The sequence below is a fragment of the Heteronotia binoei genome, chromosome 7 (assembly GCF_032191835.1).
Source record: "Heteronotia binoei isolate CCM8104 ecotype False Entrance Well chromosome 7, APGP_CSIRO_Hbin_v1, whole genome shotgun sequence".
Lineage (NCBI taxonomy): Eukaryota > Metazoa > Chordata > Lepidosauria > Squamata > Gekkonidae > Heteronotia > Heteronotia binoei.
Genome location: NC_083229.1, coordinates 61,306,600 through 61,333,763, shown reverse-complemented (window position 1 = coordinate 61,333,763; position 27,164 = coordinate 61,306,600). Strand labels below are relative to the sequence as shown.

The 27,164-nt window shown below is 43.0% G+C and overlaps 1 protein-coding gene across 11 annotated transcripts in view; it reads left to right on the top strand.

Annotated features, from left to right (window-relative positions):
• The window catches only part of LOC132575187 (chromodomain-helicase-DNA-binding protein 7), a 316,612-nt gene extending 289,750 nt beyond the window's left edge, over positions 1–26,862 (top strand). For 9 of the 11 annotated variants that reach the window (XM_060243719.1, XM_060243730.1, XM_060243721.1 and 6 more), the window contains 12 exons: positions 562–634; positions 842–893; positions 8,536–8,764; positions 8,988–9,196; positions 10,283–10,966; positions 12,805–12,965; positions 15,979–16,206; positions 17,617–18,060; positions 19,526–19,747; positions 22,667–22,807; positions 24,123–24,227; positions 25,008–26,862. In XM_060243719.1, coding sequence (XP_060099702.1) covers positions 562–634; positions 842–893; positions 8,536–8,764; positions 8,988–9,196; positions 10,283–10,966; positions 12,805–12,965; positions 15,979–16,206; positions 17,617–18,060; positions 19,526–19,747; positions 22,667–22,807; positions 24,123–24,227; positions 25,008–25,949 — 3,490 coding nt within the window. In that variant the 3' untranslated portion in view covers positions 25,950–26,862. Of the gene's footprint in view, positions 1–561; positions 635–841; positions 894–8,535; positions 8,765–8,987; positions 9,197–10,282; positions 10,967–12,804; positions 12,966–15,978; positions 16,211–17,616; positions 18,061–19,525; positions 19,748–22,666; positions 22,808–24,122; positions 24,228–25,007 lie in introns of all 11 variants that reach the window. The other 2 variants (XM_060243727.1, XM_060243725.1) reach the window with 2 other exon arrangements.
• The last annotated feature ends 302 nt before the right edge of the window (positions 26,863–27,164 follow it).

The following is a 27,164-nucleotide window of genomic DNA, read 5'->3' as shown; positions in this document are numbered from 1 at the left end:
GCTGGGGAGGGGGCTCATCAGCTCAAGGCGCGAAGGGAGTGGCAAGGCAATCATGCCGCTCCCTAAGGGGCTTGCGAGCTTCCACAGCGGCGGAGGCAATCTTTGTTTTTGGTTTCAACAAGTGCCTATGGGACACGCCACCGTTTTTGCAGGTGTGAAGTTGCTCCTCTCGGGCGGGGCGTGTCATGGGCCAAACTGCTCAGAAAGCCGCCTAAGCCTGGCCACGCCCCCAACTCCACCCCCTCCTCTGCCTGAACGCCGTGCTCCACCTCACTTCCGCCCACGCTCGGGCACAGCCCTCAGGTGCTGCTGTCCTTGGACGGAGCAGCACTCGAGCATCCCTCCACCCACGGAACTCTCCTCTGCTGGGGCAGCGCCAGTCGTACGTCGGTGCAAACCCTTCCTGCGCCCATGTACCGGCTCGTCTGCTCCCAAAAGACTTTCCACACACACACCCAGATTGCGCTCTTAGTATTTCCCTTAATAACACTGAAAATAAGAAACAGGTAGAACATGTGCTTTCATTCTTATCATTGGGCTTATGCTTTTTATTTCATGTAGAGGTGATTTTGATAGAGAGGACGAGGATCCAGAATATAAACCAACAAGGACGCCATTCAAGGATGAAATTGATGTAAGAATATCAACATGCTGTTCTACTAATATAATGTTCTTATATATTTGGATAACTTTTGTATTGTATATTATTGTACATAAGAATAGCAAGGTTTATTGTGTAATGAATTATTGCTGTTGGGTTTTAAGAAGCTCATTTCTTAAGTTCCCTTAAAAAGAAATTGTTGAAAATGCAAATAGTAAATAATTCTCTTTTTTCCCAAAGGAATTTGCAAACTCACCTTCTGACAAAGAAGAACCCATAGAGCTCAATACAAGTAAGATTTTGTGAAAGCTCGTAAATTGTTAGAGGGAGACAAGAGGTGTGAGTTATGAGGATCAATATGTTTAATTCTCAATATGGCTGCATTTGATACTTGAGAACCATTGGGGTGTAGTGGTTAAGAGTGCTGGACTAGTTTGTGGGAGACCCAGATATGAATCCCCATTTGTGCCACAGAAGCTCAGTGGGTGACCTTGGACCAGCCATACTCTCTCAGTCTGATCTACATCACAGGACTGTTGTGAGAATAAAAGAGAGGAGAATGATGTATACTACTTTGGCTCCCCACTGAGGAGAAATGCAGGGTACAAATGAAATAAATACTTAAATCTTGACATTGGGGCCATGAACAGACAGGACAGATGTTTCTTCAAACCTGAGGAAAGCCCTGAGATTGCAGAAAAAGCTGGAATCTTTATTTTTTTAACTATTGGGGGTTAACCTTCCCCAGTACAATAAAACAGCACCTATAGCTTTAAGCAACAAATGTCTCAGCCTAGGCAACCACAACAGTATTGCCAGCATTCAGGCGTTGGTTTTTGTCAGAAAAAGATGGGTGGCAGGGCCATTTCCAGAGCTATTGTGGCCTTTAAAGGAGTACTCATCAGGGCCAGGCATGGTAGCAACCTCTGGCAACTTGATTCTGCATGACTTGCAGGATTCATCCAAGCCCAACTCCTTTCCAAGGAGTAACAATATTCCAGTACTTAGTTTGTGGAACTAAAAGAAACCCTTCCAAAGACCTCTGTTCTAGATTTCAAGATGTTTCATCCGTCTTTCTTCAGTTTGGAGGCTTATTTATCACTGGAACCCAATCTGTACAATACATTGAAGAACCTGAAAATCTAACAGACATGTCCTGAACCTTGTTGGTCTCCTGTGAATGTATTGTAAAGATTGGGTTCCAGTGATAAATAAGCCTCCAAACTGAAGAAAGATGGATGAAATGTCTTGATATCTAGAACAGACGTCTTTGGAAGGGCTTCTTTTAGTTCCACAAACTGGAATATTATTACTCCTTGGAAAGACTGTTTTTGAACTGTCTTCTGTGAATGTCTTTTTGCTACATGCTCTTGTCTATTTGAAGTTCTATGTGCAAGCTTTGTCAAAACACCACTGACCTCTACATTACACTGTTTTGTTGTTTAAAATTTATGGTGTCTCTTAGCAGTTTTTTAATTTACATAGCTGTATGCTAAGATCCTATAGTTTTGCTACTACATGTAGCTTGGTGTAGTGGTTAGAATTTCAGACTAGAATCTGGGAGATACAGGTTCAACTTCCCACTCTGCTGTGGAAGCTTACTGGGTGACCTTGATCTAGTCGCACACATTCAGCCTAATTTACTTCACACAGTTGTTGTGAAGATAAAATGGAGAAGAGGACAGTGATGTTAGCTGCATTAGGTCCTCATTTTGGAAGAAGCTGGGGTATAAATGAAGTAAATAAATAATAAATGCAGCTGAATGGGTAGCGACAGAATAAAGATAGTTTGCTTTGTGTATTGGAAAGAGAGAATAAAGCATGATAGGAGAGGGGATATGGAGGCTTCCAGAAAAGGGAAAAAAGGATTAGTATAGGGAAGAAGACACAGGGGAAAGTGAGGTTTTCCACTATACAACTGGGACTAGCATCTCTCACTGCACAACTTGGCCAAAGTGTTCCCAGGGAGAGGTGCCAGGGGAAAGAAAGCTGAAGACAAGAGGGCAGATAAAGGTAGTTGAGCTGGTGGGTGGGAAGGAGAGAAGGAAGCAGAAAAAGAGGTAAGGTTGTGGGGGCTTTCACAGAAGGGAAAGAGAAAATAGTGGGTGAGAGAAAAATGGAATGCCACCCACATGTCCCTGCAGATCGACCCTTGGCACTTACCGTGAGGGGTCCTTCTCCTAAGAGGATAGGAGGACATCTTGGGTGTTTCCCACCGTCCGATCAGGGAGGCAGGAATCTAAAAACTTCCTCTTCCTGTGGCTGTGGGAACCACCCTCTTGCTCAGTTCGGGTGACTCCGAGCAGCAGTATGAATAACTTAACCTATATATGAACAGCAAAAAACTGCAACTTTAAGACAAAATATATTGCCGTGCAAAACAAACTGGTATAAAGAGAAAAAAGGCAGGTCATAGTACTTGACCTAAAAAACCTTGGAAACTTCCAGCTATAGAAGAAAGAGAAGGAAAGATAATATTCCACAGATAGGGCGATAGATGGGAGGGCAAGATGTCCTATCCTCTTAGGAGAAGGACCCCTCACGGTAAGTGCCAAGGGTCGTTCTCCCTAAGAGGCGGAGGACATCTTGGGTGCTCCCAGAGCAGTGTGTTAGTCAGGGAGGGATCGCTCTAATCGGGCAGCACGTGCTGCAATATCCGTCTGCCAAAGGCTGCGTCCGCAGAGGCATAAGCGTTGAGCTTGTAGTGTCTAACGAACGTGGAAACAGATGACCACGTGGCTGCTTTACAAACTTCTTCAACCGAAGCGTTCTTCTCAAAGGCGGCGTTGGTTGCTGCGCTTCTTGTTGAATGAGCGGTAATCCCAGTGGGCACCTTGAGATGCATCGCTTTGTAAGCCTCTGCTATGCACTGTTTGATGGCATAACTTATTGTCGCCTTGGACATTTTCTGGCCCAGTCTGGGCGATGTTATATTGATGAACATAGACTCTGACTGACGAATCTGCTCAGTTCTGACCAGATAAATCTTGATTGCTCTACGCACATCAAGTGTATGCCATACCTTCTCCTTGTGATGCTTGGGATTTGGGCAAAACGATGGTAAGTTGATTTCCTGGTTTTTATGGAATTTAGAGGAAACCTTCGGCTGGAAGGTAGGGTCTGTGTAGAGATCCACCTTATCCTTGTGAAATACACATAGCTCCCGCTTGACAGATAGAGCCCCGAGCTCGGAAACCCTTCTGGCCGATGTTATTGTCACCAGAAAGATAACCTTCATACGCAGCATCTTCAAAGGAACCGACATTAGAGGCTCGAATGGGGGGTTGGTTAAGGCTGAAAGCACTGGATTTAGTTGCCATGTAGGAAAACGATGAGATTGAGGAGGAGAGGTTAGCGAGGCTCCTCTCAGAAACGGCGAATATGAGGGTGAGATGACAACTTGGACCCCTCCACCTGCTGAAGCACTGATGAAAGGGCTGCCAACTGACGTCGAAGTGTGGCCGGTTTAAGGCCTGAATGTAAACCATCCTGGAGAAATTGCAGGATCTTCGGAATAGTAGGCTGTAAAGGGTCCACCCCCTTTCTCCGACACCATCTGTGGAAGGCTTTCCATGAGGCGTTATATATCCGTGTGGTGGAGTCTTTTCTGGATGCTAAAATAGTGCTTGCTACCTCCGTTGAATATCCCAGATCTAGCAACGATCTCCTCTCAACCTCCACGCGGTCAATCGCAGCCAGTCGGGATGCGGGTGCCACACCGGTCCCTGTAATAGCGCGTCTGGCCACATTGGTAGGTGGAGTGGTTCCGTTGTCGACATCTGGTGGATTGAGGAGAACCACGGACGTCGCGGCCACAAGGGAGCAACCAACAAAATCTCGGCTCTCAGAAGCTTGACTCTTCTGAGCAGTTTTGGAATGACAGGTATCGGAGGAAAGGCGTAAAGAAGACCTTGAGGCCACGGGGATGTTAGAGCATCTGTGGACTCTGCCTGTCTGTGGAAGAATCTTGTGAAGAACCTTGGAAGTTGGTGATTTTGACCTGATGCAAAGAGGTCCAGGATCGGTAGACCGAAATGATCCACTATTCTCTGAAACAACAATTTGTTGAGCGACCACTCCCCGGATTGAATGCTCTCTCTGCTGAGCCAGTCTGCCTTGATGTTGCAGATTGCCTGAATGTGTTCTGCCCTGACTGACTTCACATGCTCCTCCGCCCAGCTGAACAACTTCACGGCCTCCTTGAACAGAGCTGAGGACCTGGATCCCCCTTGATTGTTCAAATAGGCTTTGGCCGCTATGTTGTCCGTCCGGACTAAGACATGTTGACCGATGATCTGGTCCTGGAAGTGAAGTAGTGCTAATCGGATGGCTCGGAGCTCCAATAGGTTGATCGGGAGCTTTGCTTCCTTGGTGGACCACTGGCCCTGCGTGGGCTTCTCGTCAAGGGTCGCCCCCCAACCTGAAAGGCTGGCATCTGAGAAGATCTGCATCTCCTTGTCCACACAGAAGATCTTCCCCTGGCGTAGGTTGGTATCTATTGTCCACCATCTTAGGCTCTCCTTCACTTCTAGAGGTACTGTCAGGGACAAGGTACGCTTCTCCATAATCTGGAGCTGGTAAGGGCGTAAAAACATCTGCAATGACCTGGTATGAAATCGCCCCCACTGGACTGCCTCGAGATTCGAGACCAACAGACCCATGAGTCTTGCCAAGGACTGGAGGGACGATGATCTTTCCTTGATCACCTGATGTACCATTGTCTTGGTTCTCAGCACCTTGTCCTCTGGTAGGAAGAGGGCGTTCCAGTTCGTGTCGTTGACCATGCCCAGATGTTCCAGCCTCTGAGTTGGGTGCAAGTGGCTCTTGGAGAGGTTGACTAAAAAACCGTGTTGTTGCAGACAATTGATGGTGTGTTGGACATCTTGTAGGGCGCTCCTCTTCAATGATGAGCTTATCAACAGGTCGTCGAGATACGGGTGTACATGTATCCCCTGTTGTCTGAGGAGAGCTATTATGTTCACCAGTACTTTGGTGAACACCCTGGGTGCTGTTGCCAGGCCGAAGGGTAGAGCCCTGAATTGGAAGTGCAACCCGTTCACGCAGAAGCGAAGAAACTTGCGATGTGCCAGTAGAATCGGTATGTGCAGGAATGCTTCTGTCAAGTCTAAGGATGTCATGTAGTCCTGATGATGGAGAGCTTCCGTTATGGATTTGATGGACTCCATACGAAAGTGACGGAGTTTGATGGCCCTGTTCAGAAATTTCAAATCCAGGATTGCTCTCCAGTCCCCGTTTTTCTTGGGAACCATAAAAAATATCGAATAGACACCTTGACATCTCTGATTCTGTGGTACTGGTTCTATTGCCGCGCACTCCAGTAGGTGACGAATTGCCTTGAAAGTGATGTCTCTCCTGGTTGGGTCTGAACGAAGAGGGGATACAAGAAAACGATTTGGTGGGGTTCTCCGGAACTCTATGGCATATCCCTGGCTGACAATTTCTAAAGTCCAAGAGTCGTCTTGTGAGGTCGCCCAGGCCTGATGGAAATGAAGAAGGCGACCCCCAACGGGAATGGAAGTCCAGTCAGGCTTTATTGGGCTTAGGGTCCCTGTCCGGCTTATCTGATCTGTCAGACTGGTGCCTCTGGAATCTCTGGTTACCGAAGTTCTTGCGAAACCCCTGTCTGGGCTGCCCCCAGGGTGATTTCCGAAAGTCCTGTTTTGGCTTGGAGTTGTTGTTGGTTGAAGCTCGAAAGGAGCTGGATCCGAAGCCCTTCCTATCTGGACGCCTGAGGTACTTAGGCATAGCCTTCTTTTTATCACGTGTCTCCACGAGGATCTTGTCCAGAGCGTCTCCAAACAGCTTCTCACCCTGGAAGGGATAGGAAGACACTATTGACTTGGAATGAATGTTCGCTGGCCAGGCCCAAAGCCACAACCCCCTTCTCGCTACTGCTGATGACGCCATTGCTCTGGCGGTGAAGGTAAGAGTATCCAAAGAAGCATCCGCAGAAAACTTGGCCGCTCTCAGAAGCCTGTTGGTGCCCTCGAGAATCCTCCTGTCTGCGTTGGGAAGTAGTTGGGTTAGACGACGAACCCAAACGATTGCTGCACGAGACACGATAGAGTTTGTAGCCGCTGCCTTAATTGCCAAGGCCGTGGCCTCGTGGTTCCTTTTCAGAGCTAGGTCGATCTTTCTGTCCCAGCTGTCTCGAACCAATCCACGCCCGTCTTCAGACAGGAGTCCATGTGACTGTAGGGCCGACACTGGCGCATCAACCAGCGGTACCTGCAGCATGTCATTGGCAAAAGAAGGCAATGCATACAATTTTTTAAGGAAGCCTGGCACCTGGCGATTAGAATTGGGCTTTGCCCACTCCGCCTTCAACTGGCGTTCGAAAAACTCAGGGAAAGGAAAAACCTTGTCCATGGATCGGTACCGAGGGAAGAACTCTGTGTTCCCCTTAGGCTTGTTCTTAGGATTTGCTAGGGGGCAACTAGCCTCCTGTTCTTCAGGTGATTCGTAGCGGTCTAAAGCTGCCAGTACTTTAGCTAGGAGTGGTTGGTACTCCTCTGCTTTAAAAAATCTTAAGGAAGGCTCTGGGTCTACACTGCATTCTATCTCTTCATCTGAAATAAACTCACCCTCCTCCCGGTCCTCGCTCTCAGAATCCTCTGAGTGATCCACTTCAGGTGATCCCACTCGCCCTGCACATTCACTTGCTAGGGTCTTTTTCTGTGCCTTGGTGAGCCAGGCACGACTCTTGGACCTCTTTGGGGAGGGGGACCTGGAAGATGAGACAGAGCTTGCAACATAGGGTCTTTTATGAGTTGCAGCTCTGACTGCAATGTCTACCGTCTGTTTAATGCATTCTAAAAAATCAAAGACAAAAGAAGAAGAAGTTCCCATTGTGGGTACGTTAGCCTGCCCCTACAGGGCACGTTGCCGGTAGCCGCCGCAAGCCCTCGGGACATGCCGGCTCCGGAGGATCCCCGCTCTTTGGCCCCGTGCCAGGCATCTAAGTCGGGGTCGTCCATAAAGTCGTCCCTGGGATGGCACTGCATCCCGCCTTTTCTTCGCGCCGCGGCTGTCCCTTAAAGGGGCCTGAGCCTTTTCAGCACTCTTTTCCCTCAGAGTTGAGGTAAAGAGAAAAACAGTCGTGAGAGGTGAAAGGAAGGTAGAAAAGTCAAGAAGGAAGGAAGGGATTAATTATAAGAAGAGGAAGGTAAGGATCTTTTTTTTTTTTTTGGTAAGGTAAGAGTAGAAGTAAGGAAAAAGGGATAGGAGCCTATCCTGGAAACTTGCTCTCCCTGTCAAGGCAGGAAATGAACTGAGCAAGAGGGTGGTTCCCACAGCCACAGGAAGAGGAAGTTTTTAGATTCCTGCCTCCCTGATTGGACGGTGGGAAACACCCAAGATGTCCTCCTATCCTCTTAGGGAGAACCCCTGCCTGTATTGTTTGATGTTCATAGGAGGGCATGACTTCCTAGAGAGCACCCAGAATCATTTAGGTAAGATTCATTGTAGCAGCTCTTTGTTTACAAAGGGTTATTACTGTAACTGCAGTTTTTAGAAGCGTATAGCTCTGTTTAGGATTGTACGTAGAATCGTAGACCTGAAAGGGACCTCCAGGGTCATCTAGTCCCACTCCCTGCACAATGCATGAAAATCACAAATACCTCCCCCTAAATTATATTGCATTATATTACTTAGAACCAGTCCATATATTTGGGATTACTGTTTTGTCTAGTTTTTAATATAACTCAGTGCTGCTATTAGAATTTCACTGAGAATATTACTCATGGCAAGTTCTTGATCTGTATATAATTTCGAATTCCTCTACTTTGAGGAGATTCTGTTCTGAGTAATACAAAGAGTTAGTGATGGTTATGGGTCATTGTTCTTTCATACACGACAAAATTAGTGTTTTATCTTTAGTCTATATGCCTAATCTCAATTTTGTTAATCTGTAGGCAAACACAGTGAAAGCAATGCTGATTTTGGCCAACTCTACTGGCCTAACACTTCAACCCTGACTACCCGCTTGCGCCGCCTCATTACTGCCTATCAGCGTAGCTATAAAAGGCAACAAATGAGGCAGGAGGCACTAATGAAGACTGACCGGCGTCGGCGGCGACCTCGTGAAGAAGTGAGAGCATTAGAAGCTGAAAGAGAAGCTATAATAACAGAAAAACGTCAAAAGTGAGCATCTTCATTTGTATGAACATCTTGCTTTTATTTACATTGTATCTGTTGCCACATGGATATGGCAGGAAAAATTCTAAACAAAAGTTTTCAAAAAACCTGGACAATAGAAGGGAGTAGAGTCAAAATAGTATCTGTTGCCACACTACAATATGTAAACTCATAGAAATGTTCTGACATGTAAACTCTTAGAATTGTTCTTAATTCTTCCTGTTTCCAGATGGACGAGACGAGAAGAAGCAGATTTTTATCGTGTTGTTTCTACTTTTGGGGTTATTTTTGATCCTTTAAAGCAGCAATTTGATTGGAACCAGTTTAGAGCCTTTGCCAGGCTTGATAAGAAGTCTGATGAAAGTTTGGAGAAGTACTTCAGCTGTTTTGTAGCTATGTGCAGGAGAGTATGTCGAATGCCCGCTAAACCAGATGAAGGTAAATTCCCTGATAGTCATAATTCTAGGAAACAATGTTAAAGTAAGACATTAACACCTGAGAAATACAAGCAGACATGCAAGTAAAGTTACAGATACATATCTGTGTGTCATAACTTTCTCCCTTGTCCATTTCTGCTTCTTTATTTCATGACCTCTCCCTTCGCATACCTACACTTCCATTCACACAACCCATATGCAATGCATACTACTTATACTCACATACCTATATATAACTGTGTATATAACTAAACTTGTCACTGAATTTTGTACTTTCTTGGTTTCACAAACTCATAATGATAGCCTCCAGTCCAAGGTGAACATTAAGAACAAAGAGTTGTTTTCCAGTTCAGATTTTAGAATCCTGAGCAAAGGAAAATTTCTTCTCTCCTTTTCACACTATGGCTTTTGTAGGCTACAGAGCACATGGCAGCAGAGAGAGAGGTCTCCCTTATTCTCTCTTTCCCTGGTGCCTGGAATGCTGCCATAGCAGCATCCCAGGGAGCTTTTCCAGGCCACCTGATATCCTCTAGGCATAGAGCAACCTGGAACTACATACAGCAGGGCTTCTAACAGTGGGGCAATCTGAGAAAATAAAGATGTGCCTTAAGCTTTTTTGCTACTAACAGTGATGAGTCCAGTGGCACCTTTAAGACCAACAAAATTTTATTTAAGGTGTAAGCTGTCATTTGCCAGCACTCTATATCTGAAGAAGTGTGTTTGCACATGAAAGCCATACCTTGAATAATTTTATTTTTGGTCATAAATGTGCCACTGGACTCAAACTTTTTTCAGGAGAGATTGATCGCCCCATTCACAAATACAATAAACCAATAGTGTGTTAAAGCCTGCTATTTCTTTCTCTGCTGCATATCCTCTCACCACAAGAACACATTTCAGTTGACTCTAATCTTAGTGTCTGAACTGGCAAAATTACATTTCACCTGCAAATCTATATGTTCAGTTCTTTAATCGTCTTTCTGTAACTTCAGTAGACATCCTTAGAAAGTTGTCCAAAAGTGACTTTGACTTAAGTTTAGTATTTTAAAATGTTTCATAATACCCAAATCCATCTCTTTTCCTACAGAACCCCCTGACCTTTCAACTGTGATTGAGCCAATCACTGAAGAGCGTGCCTCTCGAACTTTGTATCGCATAGAGCTCCTGCGGAAGGTCCGAGAGCAGGTTCTTCATCACCCACAACTAGTGGAAAGGCTAAAACTGTGCCAGCCAAGCTTGGATCTGCCAGAATGGTGGGAATGTGGCAAACATGACAAAGATTTATTGATTGGTGCTGCTAAACATGGAGTCAGCAGGACTGATTATCACATCTTGAATGACCCTGAGCTCTCCTTTCTTGAGTCGCACAAAAACTTCGCTCAAAGCAGGGGTGGAGGTAGTCTGAATACTGTGTCCTTGTTAAATCCACTGAGTGTTTGCTGTAGTCATGTGTCCTCCATCATCCCATCAACAACAACGCAAGATGAAAAATCGGTGGAACAAGCCGATGTTAAACTGGAAGGACCTGAAAAAACAGCAGCCAAAGAGAAGTCTGATGGTAAAGAAGAGGAAGCACCAGATGCTGCAGTGAAGGATGACAAGGAGGACTGTGATGCTGAGGCTGAGCCTGGTCCTGTTAAATGTGAAATTAAAGACATAGAACTGAGTACAGAAGTAGATCCAAAGTCTATTTCTGAGAAAGGTTCAGAAGATGATGAAGAGGAGAAACTTGATGATGATGATAAATCAGAAGAATCATCCCAACCTGAAGGTAATTGTTGAGAATATAAATTGATTAATAGTAATACTGGTTTTGTTTGGCTAGCCATGTTCAGGACATTCTCCAGGGTCTGGATAAGTTCAAAAGATTTTGTAATTTGATGTTTGTCTTCTTCAAACCTTTGTCAGTCACAGATATGGATTGTGCAGCTTTAGGATTACAGGAGTTAAGTGATTATCAAACTTTCTCCCTTTCCATACTGTTTTGCCCAGAAAACTGCATACATTTTAGAGGATTCTGTAATGTGTTCTCTGGATAAAACTGGCACTACCTCTTTGGCCTTATAATTGTATTATGAAAACTGTGAATCCTGTGACTGCACAGTACAAGGGGAAATTGGTAAAAGTGGCCAAGAATTTCCCTAAAGTAGTTTGAAAGTCATGGCTCTGCGTGTTTCTACAATATCAAGTCAAGAACTTCTGTAGTGGCTTTTAAGTCTCTATTAAATGAAATTAAAAGATAACTTTTGATGTACTTGCAGGCAGCCATGGGGGGCGGGATAAAGAGGAGGAGCTCCCAACTGGTTGGTAGTACAGCAGCCCTTTAAAGGGCCACACTGGTAGACCAATCTTTGAAGGCCAGGTCTATTGCACATTGACAGTAATGATTCTTTAAAGTCAGTGCACTGTGAATCAGCTACTGACAGGCAACATTAGAAGAGGAGGAAGAAACATTACTCCCTAGCTGGGCCAGAACCCTTTAAAAGCTTCCTTTAAACTTTAAAATCCACTCTGATTGACTTGGCCTCCAAAGACTGGACTTCTGCAGTGGATTTTAAAGTTTGAAGGAAGTGCATGCTTTCTCTGGCCTTCTGTTTCCTCCCTGGTTGCTCCTGGGGCAGGGGATCCCTGTCTCATCAGTCCCTTTGAATGATCTTTAAAGATTAAAGGGCCATAGTTCAGTGGGTGGTAGACCTGGCCTCAGGATGCCAGTCCACCATCGATTGAAAGTTGCCCTTTAACTTTTAAATGCTACCTGCAGAACAACAGAAATGCCTCCCAACATGATTCTATGTAATTCATTCTCAATAAATATAGGAAATATCAAAATCAGGAAATACCAGAGTACCTTTCATGGTATTGGATATTTCTGATGTGATACCAGAAATATCAGGCATTTTGTTGCGTTGGCAATATCCAGTTGCCCTTAATATGAGCTAGTCATAAGGTGTCTCAAAAACAGGCCTCAGATTCAGTGAGAGCTCACAGGAGTGCAGCTCCTGAACCTTTCTGAGAGTTCCACCTCATCCATCTGAGAGTTCCACCTCCTTGTCCATTGAATAGTAGGTGCAACTGCATAACAATCCCTGGATGAGCTCCACCACCTATTTTTCTACAAAATGACCCCTTCTCAGGAGCAGCACTTATCTGAACTTATCTGAAATTATGGACAGCTATAGGTTGACTGACAAATCGTTGTGCTCATTTAACATAGTGATAAAAATGGAGCACAAAAATCTTAGAAGATACAATGCTCTTTCCTAGCTTCTATAGTCATAAAGCATCTAGCAAGTTACTGTACTGTTCTCTTAAGTTTTAACCATGTTTCTGAAATGTATATAACACAATGGTATGGCATATTTAATTGAACTATATTATTTAGAAATATGCCTGCTGTTCAATCACTGCTTTTTGTATCTGCACTACTGGGGTGAAAAAGAGCATAGCATTCACAATAGTCATCACTTATGATATACAGAAAATGCTCCATAGACCAAAACTATTTATAATATTATAAATAATCCTAATCAATTTTTATTTGATAATTCCATTTTTCTATCATGAGTGATCTGCATTTCTAGCTAATTCCTGATGATTAATATTTCTCAGCAGGAACAATTTCTCAGGGTAAGAATTTTGATGAAGAAAGCAATGCATCCCTGAGCACTGCAAGGGATGAAACGCGTGATGGATTTTATATGGAAGATGGAGATCCATCAGTAGCTCAGCTGCTTCAGGAAAGAACATTTGCCTTTTCTTTTTGGCCTAAGGTTAGTTCAGTGTTGGGGTTACGCTTGCTACTTAACTGTTGAAAAATTATCACTTCTGAGAACTGATGAGCTTTAAGGCCTTGTTTATTATATGATGCCGTGTTTCTTACTCTATAGGGCAAGTCCTTTTGGCATGAGGGGATGCATGTGACCCTCAGAATGTGAAGAATTGGTCTTCAACAGCTAAAGCACTTGCAGTTTTGCTCTGCTAGACATCTTAATAGGGAGCGTGCCAGGCTCTCCAGTGGAGCAGCAACAGGCAGGAAGAACAAAAATGCTCCTGCCAGCCTGAAGCCATCTTTTCTTTTTTTGTGCTTCCTCAACCCCTAGACAACAAAGCAAATGGAGGCAGACCAAAGGGACTCAGTCAGGGGCAGAATATTGAACACTAGCTACTTTATAGCTTTCTGTAGCAGCTCTTAGATGGCCTTTTCCCCCTGAGCTGTGGAGAGAAGGGAGATCCTTGATGCATGCATGGAGCTCTGTGTACAGATTTTTGGATCCCAACCTATATTTGGGAATAGGGCAAAATCAGAAGAAGGTATCACTTTGAAAAAAATTATGGGCACTAGCAGAGTAACTAGAGCTTTAGGGAATCTGTAGAATAAAAATATCAATCAACATGCAAAAAGTGGCTAAAAAGGTGGTATGATAGCTATTTTAATATGTAGTATTTCCTTGATGCTTGTTCAAAATAAAATTATATAATCATGCTGTAGTGGAAAATTTATTTATTCTATATTTTATTTATTCTATAACTTATACCCCGCCCTTCCCATAAAATGGCTCAGGGCGGCTCACAGCAAACGATAAAACAATAAAACAAAGTACAGAGTTATTACATTTAAAAAGTCGAAGCATTTAAAAACCTAAAACCTTAAATTCTTAACATTAAAACTGTACAGTATAATTCACAGAAGTTTAATAAGCTACATTTATCCAGTCAGGCGTAGGCTAACCGGAAGAGGGTTGTCTTACAGGCCCTGCGGAACTGAGTAAGATCCCGCAGGGCCCTCACCTCTTCCGGTAGCTGGTTCCACCGTGTAGGGGCCATTGTAGAAAAGGCCCTGTCTCTGGTTGTCTTGAGACGAACTTCCTTAGCCCGGGGATGGTGAGAAGGTTTTGAGTCCCAGACCTCAGTACTCTCTGGGGAACATGTGGGGAGAGACGGTCCCTCAGGTAGGCAGGTCCCAGGCCATATAGGGCTTTAAAGGTAATGACCAGCACCTTGTACCAGACTCGGTATGTTATTGGGAGCCAGTGCAAAGCCCGAAGACCCAGCCGAATGTGCCCCCAACTTGGGAGGCCCAATAACAGCCGGGCCGCGGCATTCTGCACCAGCTGCAATTTCCGGGTCCGGCACAGGGGCAGCCCCATGTAGAGGGCATTACAGTAATCTAACCTCGAGGTGACCGTAGCGTGGATCACTGTTGCTAGGTCGTCGCGGTCCAGGAAGGGGGCCAACTGCCTTGCCCGTCTAAGATGAAAAAACACGCACTTGGCAGTGGTCGCTATCTGAGCCTCCATCTTTAGGGACGGCTCTAGTAGCACCCCCAGGCTCTTGACCCTGTCCGCCGCCATCAGCGGCGCACCGTCAAAAGCTGGCAGGGGGATTTCCCCCCCCCCCCCGGTCCTCGACGGCCCAAACAAAGGACCTCTGTCTTCGCAGGATTCAGTCTCAGTCCACTCAGTCTGAGCCACTCAGCCATGGCCTGTAGTGCCCGGTCTAGATTTTCTGGGGCGCAGACCGGTCAGCCGTCCATAAGTAGATAGACCATAAACTAAGGTTGAGTGAGCTATTGTCTTTTGAGTTCAAAGAAACTAGGGGGATATGATAGATCAAACTATTAAAACCATTTTGTAGAGTAGACAGACTGTACTTTTAAGTTCTTAAGTTCTTGTTAAACATAAATGGCTCTATTAGAGAAAATTCATCCATCAGCTTTATTTTGTAATGTTTCCAAGAATGTTTTACTAGATAAAGTTGATAGAACTTTGTGGTAGTGATTTTGTGCTACCTCGGTGTACAACTCAGTTCCTGGATTTAGAGAGTGCTATAGAAAGAAATAAAGTAGAAATAGTCTTAAGCTTCCTAATCACCATAACAGGGCCATCTGGTGGGGGGGGGGGGCTTGCTGTAATAGGCTTATTCCTGGGGAAAGCAAGCGGCCAGCTGCAGCTGCTGAGGTCTGCTAGAGGCTTTTGCACTGTTCTGCAGTTCAGGGAGCTGAAGGATCATTCTGTGCAGTAATCTATAGCTAATTTCCAAACATTGCTACTGTTTGGGGTAAGTTAAGATACAACATTATTAACTAGTAAAATCCTAAGACCAGGTTATTTTTTTACATGAATCATGTTCCCAAAAGCACAAAAATATTCTCCTATAAACCCTATTCTGGGTGCAGTAACGTGCATTTTGTGTTTATCTATATTGTAAGTTGACTGAGCTGTAATTAGAATTTTTTACTGTACACGCTTCAGAGGAACCTGAAGTGATAATGGGCGTGGAATGAAAATTGACATTTATTAGATGTCCCTAGGTTGGTGCCCATTTCATAGCATTGAACTTTATTAATAGTGACACTAATGAGGAACCACTTCCTGGGACAGAATTGCAGATGCAGCCTGTTGGCTCTGACATACCCAAGGCAAAGATGTTGTTGAGTTACATGTATTATAATACTGCTGACTTAACTGATGATGTCTAGTTTTGCTATGTGTAAACAATATTGAGAACTCAATAAATGTGTGTTAGAAGGTTCATGCATTTTGGCTGTTAAGGCTCATGTTTCTGACTATTCCCATTAACAAGGATCCATTCTTCACTTACCTCTTTGCATGAGACAGAGTTTCAGAATTACTTTGAATATTTTTCTAATGTGGATTACATTTGTAAGTTTTACTTACATTTTCAAGCTATACAGCCTGCTAAGCTGTTACAGCAGCACATGCCTTGACTGAGCCCAAATGGCTACTTTCACAGGACATTCATTATGTATTTTCCTTTCTATAGGATCGAGTAATGATCAACCGATTAGACAACATCTGTGAAGCAGTGTTGAAAGGGAAGTGGCCAGTAAATAGACGCCAGATGTTTGATTTCCAAGGGCTTATACCTGGCTATACGCCAACAGCTGTGGACAGCCCTCTGCAGAAAAGGAGCTTTGCAGAGCTCTCCATGGTTGGGCAAGCGAACATTAGTGGCAATGAAGATATCACAGTCTCTCCTCAGTTATCCAAGGCAAGTTTTATGTGAGGGAATTTACCAAGTTGTTTCATTTTGCTTTAGGAGAAATAAAACAAGACCTGTGTGCATATAGCCCAGAAAAGGGTCCCATTTCTGGAAGAAAAAAATAAAGCACATTATATTAAGATATAAAATCAGCTTCATTTTAGTTTCTTCATATATTCTAATAACCAAGTTGGTGAATACTTAGATCTGGTTACTGGAGCGGTCATTGGGCAAGACAAATATTTTTACAAACCTGAAAAACACGCCAGATTTGCAGGAAAAGTGAAGTCTAAAAAAATACATCAGAGGTTGAAAAACAAAACCAAATAATAAAAGGTGCACCTGTAGCTTTAAAACATGGATTCCCTCAGTGGTTGTTGCTAGTCAACCACAGCATTCCAGGATTCCTTTCTGTGAGTAAAAGGCAGGAACAGGGCCCTTTCTAGGGCTGTTTTGGCCTTTGAGGGAGGACTTATCAGGGCTAGGCATGGGTCTGGTAGCAACCAGTAGGTGACTTGATACTACCCAGCTTGCATGACTCAACTAGACCTAGCTGCTTGCTACTGTTCATCACCAGCCACCCTATGAAAGCCACTGTAGTGCAGTGGTTTGAGCTTCAGAGTAGGGTCTGGGAGACCTAGGTTTGAATCCTCATCTTGCTGTGGAAGCTCACTGGGTTATCTTGGACCAGTTACATACTTTCAGCCTAACCTACCTCACCAGGGTTATTATGAGGATAAAAAGGAGGAGGAGAGAATAATGTTAGCTGCCTTGGTCCCCACTGTGGTGAAACATGGGATATAAATGAAGTAAATAAATAATAAATATAGCTGAAGATGGGAGGCAAATAAAAGGTAGGTTGATGAATGGCTGAAAAAGAGAGAATGAGACAGGAAAAGGAAAAACAATGTGGGGGTTGCCAGGAGGAGGGAAAGAAAAAATAGTGCAGGGAAGAGGCTACAGCAGAGAGGTTACCTCCACACACACACACACAAGTCCTTGAGGGTTTCCTATCAAGTAAGAGGGCTTGGCCTAGTGGCCAGCACCACACAACAGGGCCATAGTTTTCCTAGACAGAGGCTGGGGCGGGGTGGGGGGTGAGAGCTGAAGACAGAAGGTCAGATAATGGTAGGTTGGATGGGAGAGAAGAAAGCAGGAAAAGGAAAGAGGCTCTGGGGGGTTTCAGGGAAGAGAAAGGAAGTGGTAGGGGAGAGTGAAAGATGCTACCCACAAATCATTATGGGTTCCCATTCATAAAATCTATAATTGCCTCTAACTAGAGAAACAGAAACAGGTGAAATATGTTTAGCCAGTTTTAAGCAATAATCAAAATATATATATTTAAAAACAAATCGAAAAGTTAAAAAAAATCAAAGGTAATGTTCTTGTTAGTAACAATAAATGTTAATTTTTCTTTAGGAAGATGCACTCAATTTATCAGTCCCACGTCAGCGGAGGAGGAGGAGGAGGAAGATTGAAATTGAGGCTGAAAGGGCAGCCAAGAGGAGAAATCTCATGGAAATGGTTGCCCATTTGCGAGAATCGCAGGTTGTCTCAGAAAATGGACAAGAAAAAATTGTGGACTTATCAAAGGCCTCGCGAGAGGCAACATGTTCTACCTCAACTTTTTCAGCTGTTCCTTCAAAGTTTCTGTTACCTAATGTTTCCACACCAGTGTCTGATGCCTTTAAAACTCAGATGGAACTGCTACAAGCAGGTCTTTCACGCACACCCACAAGGCATCTGTTAAATGGTTCTTTAATTGATGTAGAACCACCTATGAAAAGGAGGAGAGGAAGAAGGAAAAATGTAGAAGGGCTCGATCTGTTATTTATGAGCAACAAACGAGCATCATTGGCAGCAGTAAGGAAGGACTGTTTTTTTCTTTAATGTTGGTTTCTTATCATATTATGTAAACCTCAGCATATAAGGTTAGCATGTAAAAAAGGGTTTTTTTAAAAAATCTTTAGTTCCTTGTTCATAAACAAACAGAGATCCATCATCCTGTTGAACACACTGAAACGTCTTTTAATACCTCTTTACCTCTTTTAATACCTCTTTACCTCTTCAGAGCAAAAATAATTTTAGAAAAAGCAGGTTCCACTTCAGTTGGTTCATTTTGAGCTAAAGCAACTTAGTAGCTAAAAGTGTGCTGTGAATTGAAAAGTCATGGTCTGAACATTGCCTTTGTCATGACATTGCTAGATGGCCTTTGTGACCATTGGTACTCAGCGTCATTCTCTGCAAAACAAACTTTTTAATAACATTTTCATACTCCATTAATGGTACATCAGTAAAACTCTATTGATGGGACAAAAGTTTCCTGCCTCCAACTTCTGTTGCAGTCCACTGAGCTCCCCAAAATACTGCTTCCGGAGGACTGGGGTCTCTCAAGGACAGCATGGGGGGCACAAAGTGGTGATCGGAAGTGATGGCTTGGGCATTTGTCCAGAGATGGTGGCTCCACCTCCGGACTGCTCCCAGTTGACCCATGGGCCCCACTGAACTTACTTCAGTCATGGATAGCCTGCAAGAAGGTGGAGGAATCACTGGGGGAGCTGCCGGGGCAAACAGGGAAAGAAAACACAGGGTGATGGTGAGTGGAAACTTATGGGGGGAGATAGCCATGGGATTGGAGGAGGCCAAACCAGTGAGGAGAAGAGCCGCTGGAGCATGGATCTGTAAAGGGAGGCACTCTGTGATTGGCTGGGGAGCAGGAAGAGACCCCATGTATGAAGAAAGAGGCTTGAGGGGGAGAAAAAGCAGCAAGAGGGTGTTGTCAGCCCATTTGTTCATTCTATTTTTATTTTTATTTTTTTTGAGACTGTGAGAGCTTCCACACTGAAAACAACAGAGAAAAGGGAGGGGGCCCCTGAAGGCAGCATGCAATAAATGAAAATCACTCTCTTCCACTGGTCAAAGTATCTTCTATCAGCAGAAGGTGACCTTTGGATCTAACTCATTGTGATTTTGCAGTTGATACCTTAAATTTCAGAAACCACAAATTCAGTAGGTTGGATTCAGATGTGTCCCTTCTGCTCACAGAGGAATCATCAGGGAACAGAAAGTCTTTAGACATATTTCTATCTAAGTATGTTAGTAATAGGAACAGCAAGAAAACAAGATTTTGTCTTCAAAATGGGAGGAAACACCAAGTGACAATAATAAAGAAGTTGAATGGAAAGTAATTTGTACAGAATGTTCAGCAAATGCAATCAGTACAGATACAAAAGATTTTTTATGAAGTGACTTGTATGTTGTGAAGTTTCTCATAAACCTCTTTTATATTAGTATTCTCTTGAAATGTAACACTGCCAACTTTTTACAGGAGGATGCAGAAATGACCAAAGTGTTTGATGAAGAAATGGAAAACCCCCCACCAAGAAACATTCCATCTCCTGGGCAACTGGACCCTGACACTCACATCCCTGTCATTAACATAGAGGATGGGACCAGGCTGGTGGGAGAGGATGCTCCTAAAAACAAGGATTTAGTTGAATGGCTTAAACTGCATCCTTCTTACACTGTTGATATGCCAAGTTATGTACCAGTAAGTGGATTCTGGTTATTGGAGTGGAAATTAGTCATTTTGTTAGGATACACCATATTTATTAAGTGTGTTAACATGTCTTGCAAACTCCATAATTCTTAGAATTCTAATATTCTAATAGCAAAGTCAGTCTTTGGATACTTAAATTTGGTGACTGGATCTGTGAATGGCAAGACAAGATCATTTTACAAATCTGAAAAGGGTTCCAGGTTTGCAGGAAAAAAATAGATTGGAGGAATGGTTTTAAAAAGCTGAAAATGATAAAAGAAGCACCTGTAGCTTTAAGCAAGGAATTTCCTCAGTGACTGTTGCTGGGCAGCCACATTATTCCAGACTCAGTTTATGTGAGGAAAAAGGCAGGGGGGAGGGGCAGGGCCCTTTCAAGGCCAGTTCTTGCCTTTGAGGAAGGACTCATCAGGGCTAGGCTTGGCTAAGGTTGCCAGCTCCTGACTGGGAAGTTCCTGAAGATTTCATGGTGAAGTCTGAGGATGGCAGGGTTTGGGGAGGGGAGGGGCCTTAGCCAAATATAATGTCATAGAGTCCGCCCTCCAGAGCAGTCATTTTCTTCAGGGGGACAGTGTCATCTGGAGTTCAGTTATACCTGTGGGAGATCTCCAGATCCCTCTTGGAGGTTGGCAACCCTAGGTAACCATAAACATGGGACTTGACACTATCCAGTTTGCATGGGTTAACTAGGTTTGGCTGCCCATTACTGTTCAACAAGGTAAATTACAAAAATCCGTGTTCTAAGGCGCTACACAAATGTAAACTGTAAATACTCCACATACGTCAGAAAAAGGATGCAAAATCTCATTATCTACTATTGGTTAATGTAACAATATGTAATGTTGAACACACTTGTAGAAATGTCAGTACAACATTTCAAATCCACAGATAATATATAGGCTTGGATTCCTCCTGTAGAAAGCAACATCTGAGCAATAACAGTCCAAGAAGATTAAGGAGCAACTTTTGAGGAAGAGAATCCATGGGCGTATGCCTGAAAGTTTGAACTTTGTGAGGTATGCCGGACAGAACTTTGTAATTCAGACCTCATTAAGCAAAAATTTTGACTGAACACGGAAGTATTCGCCTGAAGAAGGGCTTCATTCCTGAAACACATGTCTAATCTGGAAGTCGCATAGTACTGCGCATTGGAAGCATTGCATTTATTCCCTTCTAAAAATTTGGATATTTGCATTTGCCTACGGATTCTCCTCTTCAAAAGTCACTCCTTAAGCGTCTTGGACTGTTATTTCTCAGACGCTGCTTTTTACAAGAGGAATCCAAGCCTATAATCTGGGGATTTGAAATATTGTATCTATTTCTACAAGTGTATGCAACATTACATATTGTTACATTAACCAATAGTAGATATTGAGATTTAGTATCCTTTTTCTGACATATGTGGAGCATTATTCTATGTATGAAGTATCTTAGAACATAGCAGCTTAGAACACAGACTTTCATAATTTAGATATTTCTTTGTTCTCTTTCTCTTTGATTGCTACTATTCAACAGCAGCCATCCTATGAAAGTGCAGTGTAGTAGTTAGAGTTTCAGAGCAGGGTCTGGAAAACACAGGTTTAAATCCTCATCCTGTTTTGGAAGTTCACTGGGTGATCTGGGACCAGTCACATATTTTCAGCCTAACCTACCTCACAGGATTGTTGTGTGGATAAAAGGGGAAGAGAATAATATGAGCTGAAGATGGGAGGCAAATAAAAAGGTGGGTGAATGACTGAGAATGAGAGAATGAGGCAGGGAAAAGGGAGAGGATATGGGGGTTGCCTTTGGGACAGAAAGAGGGAATAGTGTGGGGAGGGGGATATAGAGGAAAGTGAGGTGCCACCACAAAAGTCGTTGAGGGTTCCCTACCATGCAAGTGGGCCTGGCCTAGTGGCCCTCATCACACAACTGGGCCAGTTTTCCTAGGTAGAGGCTGCTCTTCTGTGGGAGAGCTTGATATAGAAGGGCAGATAAAGGTAGGTTGGTTGTTGGATCAGAAGGAGATAGGGTTGCCAAATCTAGATTAGACAATTCCTAGAGATCTGGGGGGATGGAGCCTCAGGAAAGTGGGGTTTGAGGAGGAAAGGGACCTCAGAGGGCTATAATGCTGTTAGATTCTGTTTCCTTATGAGAACTAGGGTTGCAATAGCCATTGAATACTTAAATTTAGTGATTGGATCTATGTATGACAAGACAAGCATTTTACAAATCTGAAAAGGGCCCCAGGTTTGTAGAAAAAAATAGATGGGGGGATGGTTAAAAAAGCCAAAATGATAAAATGCCTGTAGCTTTAAGCAAGGAATTTCTTTATGAGAACTAGGTTGCCAACCTGCAGGTGGGGACTAGAGATCGTTCAGAATTATATCTGCTCTCCAGATGACCGAGATCCACTGGGAGAAAACGGCTGCTTTGCAGAGTAGACTCTGTGGCATTATATTCTGCTGAGGTCACTTCCCTCCTCAAACCTCACCTTCCCTAATCTCCAGGAATTTCCCAACCTAGAGTTGGCAGCCCTAATGGGAAAACTGATCTCTAGCCGGGAGATCTATTGTGATTTCAAGATATTGCTAGACCCTACCTGGACATTGGCAACCCTAGAAAGAGAAAAGGAATCAAGCAAAGGAAAGAGGCTATGGGTCTCTAGGAAAGGGAAAGAGAAAATTGGGAAGGAGGGAATGAGAGTCCTTTTTCAAGTCCTTGCAGGTTCCCCATGTTCTCCTATAATGTCAGAGAACAGCACTAGTTATAATATGAGGATTTTTAATTTGGGTTATGCCAATTGCTTGAAATATAAAGCAACATTACCTAATAGAAACGATTGTTAAGAAGCCAAAATGCATTTCAGCCTTAGTTGCTTTTACAGAAAAGATCATAATCCCAAAAGTAATCCATTGAATTCCTCCTTTTTAGAAGAGTGCAGATGTGCTGTTTTCCCCATTTCAAAAGCCGAAGCAGAAACGGCACAGATGTCGAAACCCCAATAAACTGGATATAAACACATTAACTGGAGAAGAGAGGGTACCTGTTGTAAATAAGCGAAATGGCAAGAAGGTAAATTTTTAAACAGTCTGCTCTCTGATTCAATGTAATTTCAAACTAGCACTTCAATTTCAATAAGAAACTTTATGAACAATTCATTCTTCAATAATCTCAATTCTGTTAAGCATGCGGTATCTCTTTGAGCACAGTATATAATTCCCAAGTGTGTGCCCTATCTGCAGACATCTAAATTCATAGATAGGAGCCACACTTACCCAAACAAGCTTTTCTGCAAACTTGGGTGACCCCCTAAGTCTGCAGAAAAATCTGAAAAGTAACCACCACCTCCCCCCAAAAAAGCAGCGTTGCCTGCACATATGCAAGCAACACAGCCTCGGATCTGCTGGCAGGTATGAGGAGGGAAGCCTTGGTGAATTCATACAGAGTTGCCTAGGCAAACCACCAAGGGCGGGGAGAGGCAGGCTCACTCAGAGCAACTTTGGGCGAGCCACCAAAAGCAGGAAGGGCGGGAAAGGAAGCCTCAGGTCCATTCAGAGCAATTCCAAGCAAGCTGCTGAGAGCAGGGCGGAAGGGGAGGAGAGGCAGCAGGTATGCTCAGAGCAGCTGCAGGCAAGCCACCAAGAGCATAGAGGTAGGAAACCTTAGTGGGCCCACACGGAGCAACTCCACACTAACTGCCAAGAGCAGAAATGGAGGGAGGAAGCTTTGACTGGTCCACCCAGAGCTACTCTGGGCAAACCCCATAGAGCAATGGGGCAGGAGGGAAGGCAGAAGCTTCAGGGAGTCCAAGGGCTGCACCAGGTCCACTAAGATGGGATTCTCCCCATCCCATTGGAGGATTGCAGGCTCCCATTTGTCATTCTTGATTCTGAATGGCAAAATTTTTCAGTGATATTTGGGAAACCATTTTATTCTTCATAGCAATTATATGGCACTTTCACAATGCCATCTTAGGAACACTTTAGTGGGGGCAATCCCTTTCGACTAGATGTCAGTAGAATTCTGAACAGGATTCTTCTCAGGCTTCTAAGCGCTTTGTATTACATTATCTTATTTTAATCCTAACAACCACACGGTAAGGTAGGTCAGTATAATTATCTCCATATTGTAAATGTGGGCCTGTAACTTGGAAAAAGTCATTTATTTAAGACCATTGGGTGAGTTAATGGCAGAAGCAAGAGCTTGAACAGAGACCTTCTGGATTACTACTCATTTTGTTAACCACAACATCAGCTCATGCTTCCCTGTCAGTGATGCTTTAGTTGAACTTGGCTTTATTTGGACTCTTAGTATTCTATACAAGTTTTAACAGAATAATAAAATATGTGATAGCATGCTTACTTTCTGTTTCTAAAAAATTAATTAGATGGGTGGAGCTATGGCCCCTCCAATGAAGGACCTGCCTAGATGGCTGGAAGAAAATCCAGAATTTGCTGTTGCTCCAGATTGGACTGACATAGTTAAACAGTCTGTAAGTAATTTTATTTCTAAGGCTTTTTTTTCCAATTGCAAGGAATGTAAATTTGTCTTCTTAAATACTTTAAAAACTTGTTGATTATATACCTGTATCCTATGTATCTCTCTAAAGCAAAGAAATGATTATTGTAGCAACAATGAAAAATGCAGATAAAGAATTTTGAGATTGCTGGTACATAGTGGAATTCTTTAATATTCTCTGTTAGTGGATTCCTCTCCTGGGACAAATATGAATGCTTTGTTAAATGCAAAATAAGTAGACCAACTGATTTTTGGATTAAATCAGTTAAGAGACCTTTGTTCTTGAAATAAATGTTTTTAGGTGTCCATTCTCTTTTATTATTATTAAATCTCACCAAATCCAGTGTGTATTATTTTATGTAAATTCGCTGATGGATTTTCTCCTTAAAACTTTTTATCTTCTGAGCATCGCCTGCTGCTTCCATGTAGTGGGGGCAGGTGTTGGAGATGCAACTCAACACATGGGATATCAATGTTCACTCACAGATTTAAATGACATGGACGATGTCATAGGATAAGCTTAATGGAACACTCTTCTGGGTCATGCTTATATTTTCTGTTCTTTTCTAATGGGAAAGAAACTAAAATGCATATATAAGAACTGTTAACTAAAATACCCTGTGTTTTTCCCATCCTTAGTATTACATGTTATGCTGTATATTGTGAGCAGTCCTTCATGAGATACTGAATATAGAGGCATCCCCACATTACTCAAAGCCTAATGGTATGGGCTGTGCTTTCTTCCTGAATGCAGGGTTTTGTTCCAGAGTCCATGTTTGACCGTCTTCTCACAGGACCTGTTGTGCGGGAAGAGGGAGCAAGCAGAAGAGGGAGAAGGCCAAAAAGCGAAATTGCCAAAGCAGCTGCAGCAGCTGCTGCTGTAGCTTCAACTTCGGGAATTAACCCACTGCTAATGAACAGTCTGTTCGCTGGAATGGATCTCACGAGCCTTCAGAATTTACAGAACCTACAGTCTCTCCAGCTTGCAGGTCTCATGGGCTTCCCTCCAGGACTAGCGACAGCTGCTGCTGCTGGAGGTGATTCTAAAAATCCAGCTGCCATGCTGCCTCTGATGTTGCCAGGTATGGCAGGGTTGCCTAACATGTTTGGACTAAGCGGATTGTTGAATAACCCAATAACAGCTGCTTCTGGAAACACCACTATGGCTTCCAGTCAAGGAGAAACTGAAGATGGCACTTCAAAAGTAGAAGAGAAGAAGACTGAGAATGAAGAGGAGAACAAAGACTCAGAGAAAAGCACAGACACTGTTTCTGCCACTGACTCTGCAAATGGATCTGTCAGTGCAACTGCTGCTGCGGCTGCTGCCACTACCACGACCAACACTGGATTGCCTGCCAACCCTCTGACTTTCAATCCTTTCCTTCTGTCCACCATGGCTCCTGGCCTATTCTATCCATCTATGTTTCTACCTCCAGGACTGGGAGGATTAACACTACCTGGTTTCCCAGCATTAGCAGGACTTCAGAATTCAGTGGGCTCCAGTGAAGTGAAGGTTACTGATAAAACTGAAGGAGCTGTCTTTAAAGATGAAGAAAATCTAGAAGGCAGTGATGCAGAGGAGAGCCTTGATAAAACTGCAGATTCCTCCGCTTTAGAAGATGAAATAGCACAGGGTGAAGAATTAGACTCACTTGATGGGGGGGATGAAATAGAAAACAATGAAAATGATGAGTAAGCAGTACCAGTTACTGTTAAAGTGTTTTAAATTTTGACAAGTGGTAGTCCTACTGTTTACACTCACAGTTAATGTCCATAATTAGTTTTTATAAGCTGTTCTGTAACATAGTGTAGCAAAAGAAACGTTCAAGTCATGTTATACAGATGTGTCAAAAGGTATCTTGGTCATTAAGTATTGTGCAGTGCATTATTTATTATCCCTAGGAGAGATGAAATTGAGAGGTGATCATGTCTTTTTAAGGAAATTGACATAATGCTCTGCTTTTTTTTCCTTTTGGTACCATTGGTATTATAAAAGCAGCAATTTGTAATAGAGTGGCACTAAATAGAAGGAAGTGCTGCTTAAAGGAAGTATGAAGTTATATATTTAATTTTTTATTTTTATTCTTTGCTGTGAAGGTCAAGATGAAATTTACCATACATATCATATTTGCGCATCATTGTGACTATATGGGAGTTCAGTCGTGCACATACACACAAACACACACATTCTCTGACAATCTCCATGATAGTGTGAATGTCTCTCTGTCTTGAGGCACAGCAATAATAAGGCAGCTGTTGAATGTGAAGAGTACCTTTTGGAAATTTCCCACTGAAAAGGTTCTTGCAGGATAAAAACTACAGTTAAATCGTCTCGTGATCTTGTAATGCACTGGTAAAACAAAATTTTTTAAAAATCAGGTACCTTTTTTAAATTAAAGGACTTTGTTACTTTAGCCACAAAGCTAAACAGCATTACCTCAACTCTAAACTAGCCTTGAAGTTTACAGACATGACTTTGTAAATGTATTTGTTTTTCTTTGTTGTGATGTCTTTTTATTTTTTTTCTTGGAAACTGCTATCATGTAAGATAAGATGTAAATTGCTGCCAACTGTAGTAATGATGCTTTTAATAAAAGTGACTCATGATATGCAGAGATGTAATTTATAGAATGTAGTGCTTAGAGAAATTATAACTGGTGTTTGTTATTTTTTGTATTCATAAGAGAAGCAAATACATTCTTGTGGGGTTTTTTATTTTTTCTCAATTTTTCTGTTTTGTATATCATTTTTGCCAGCTTTACTATTCAGAAATATACTGAATCGGTATTGTATGAGAAATAGACAAGAAGAAGAATCCTGAATTATTCTCGTATTATTCTATTTTAGCTAAGGCTAGAGAAAGACACACAAAACCCTGCATTACTCTCTCAAAGGGGCTTGTGAGACTAGG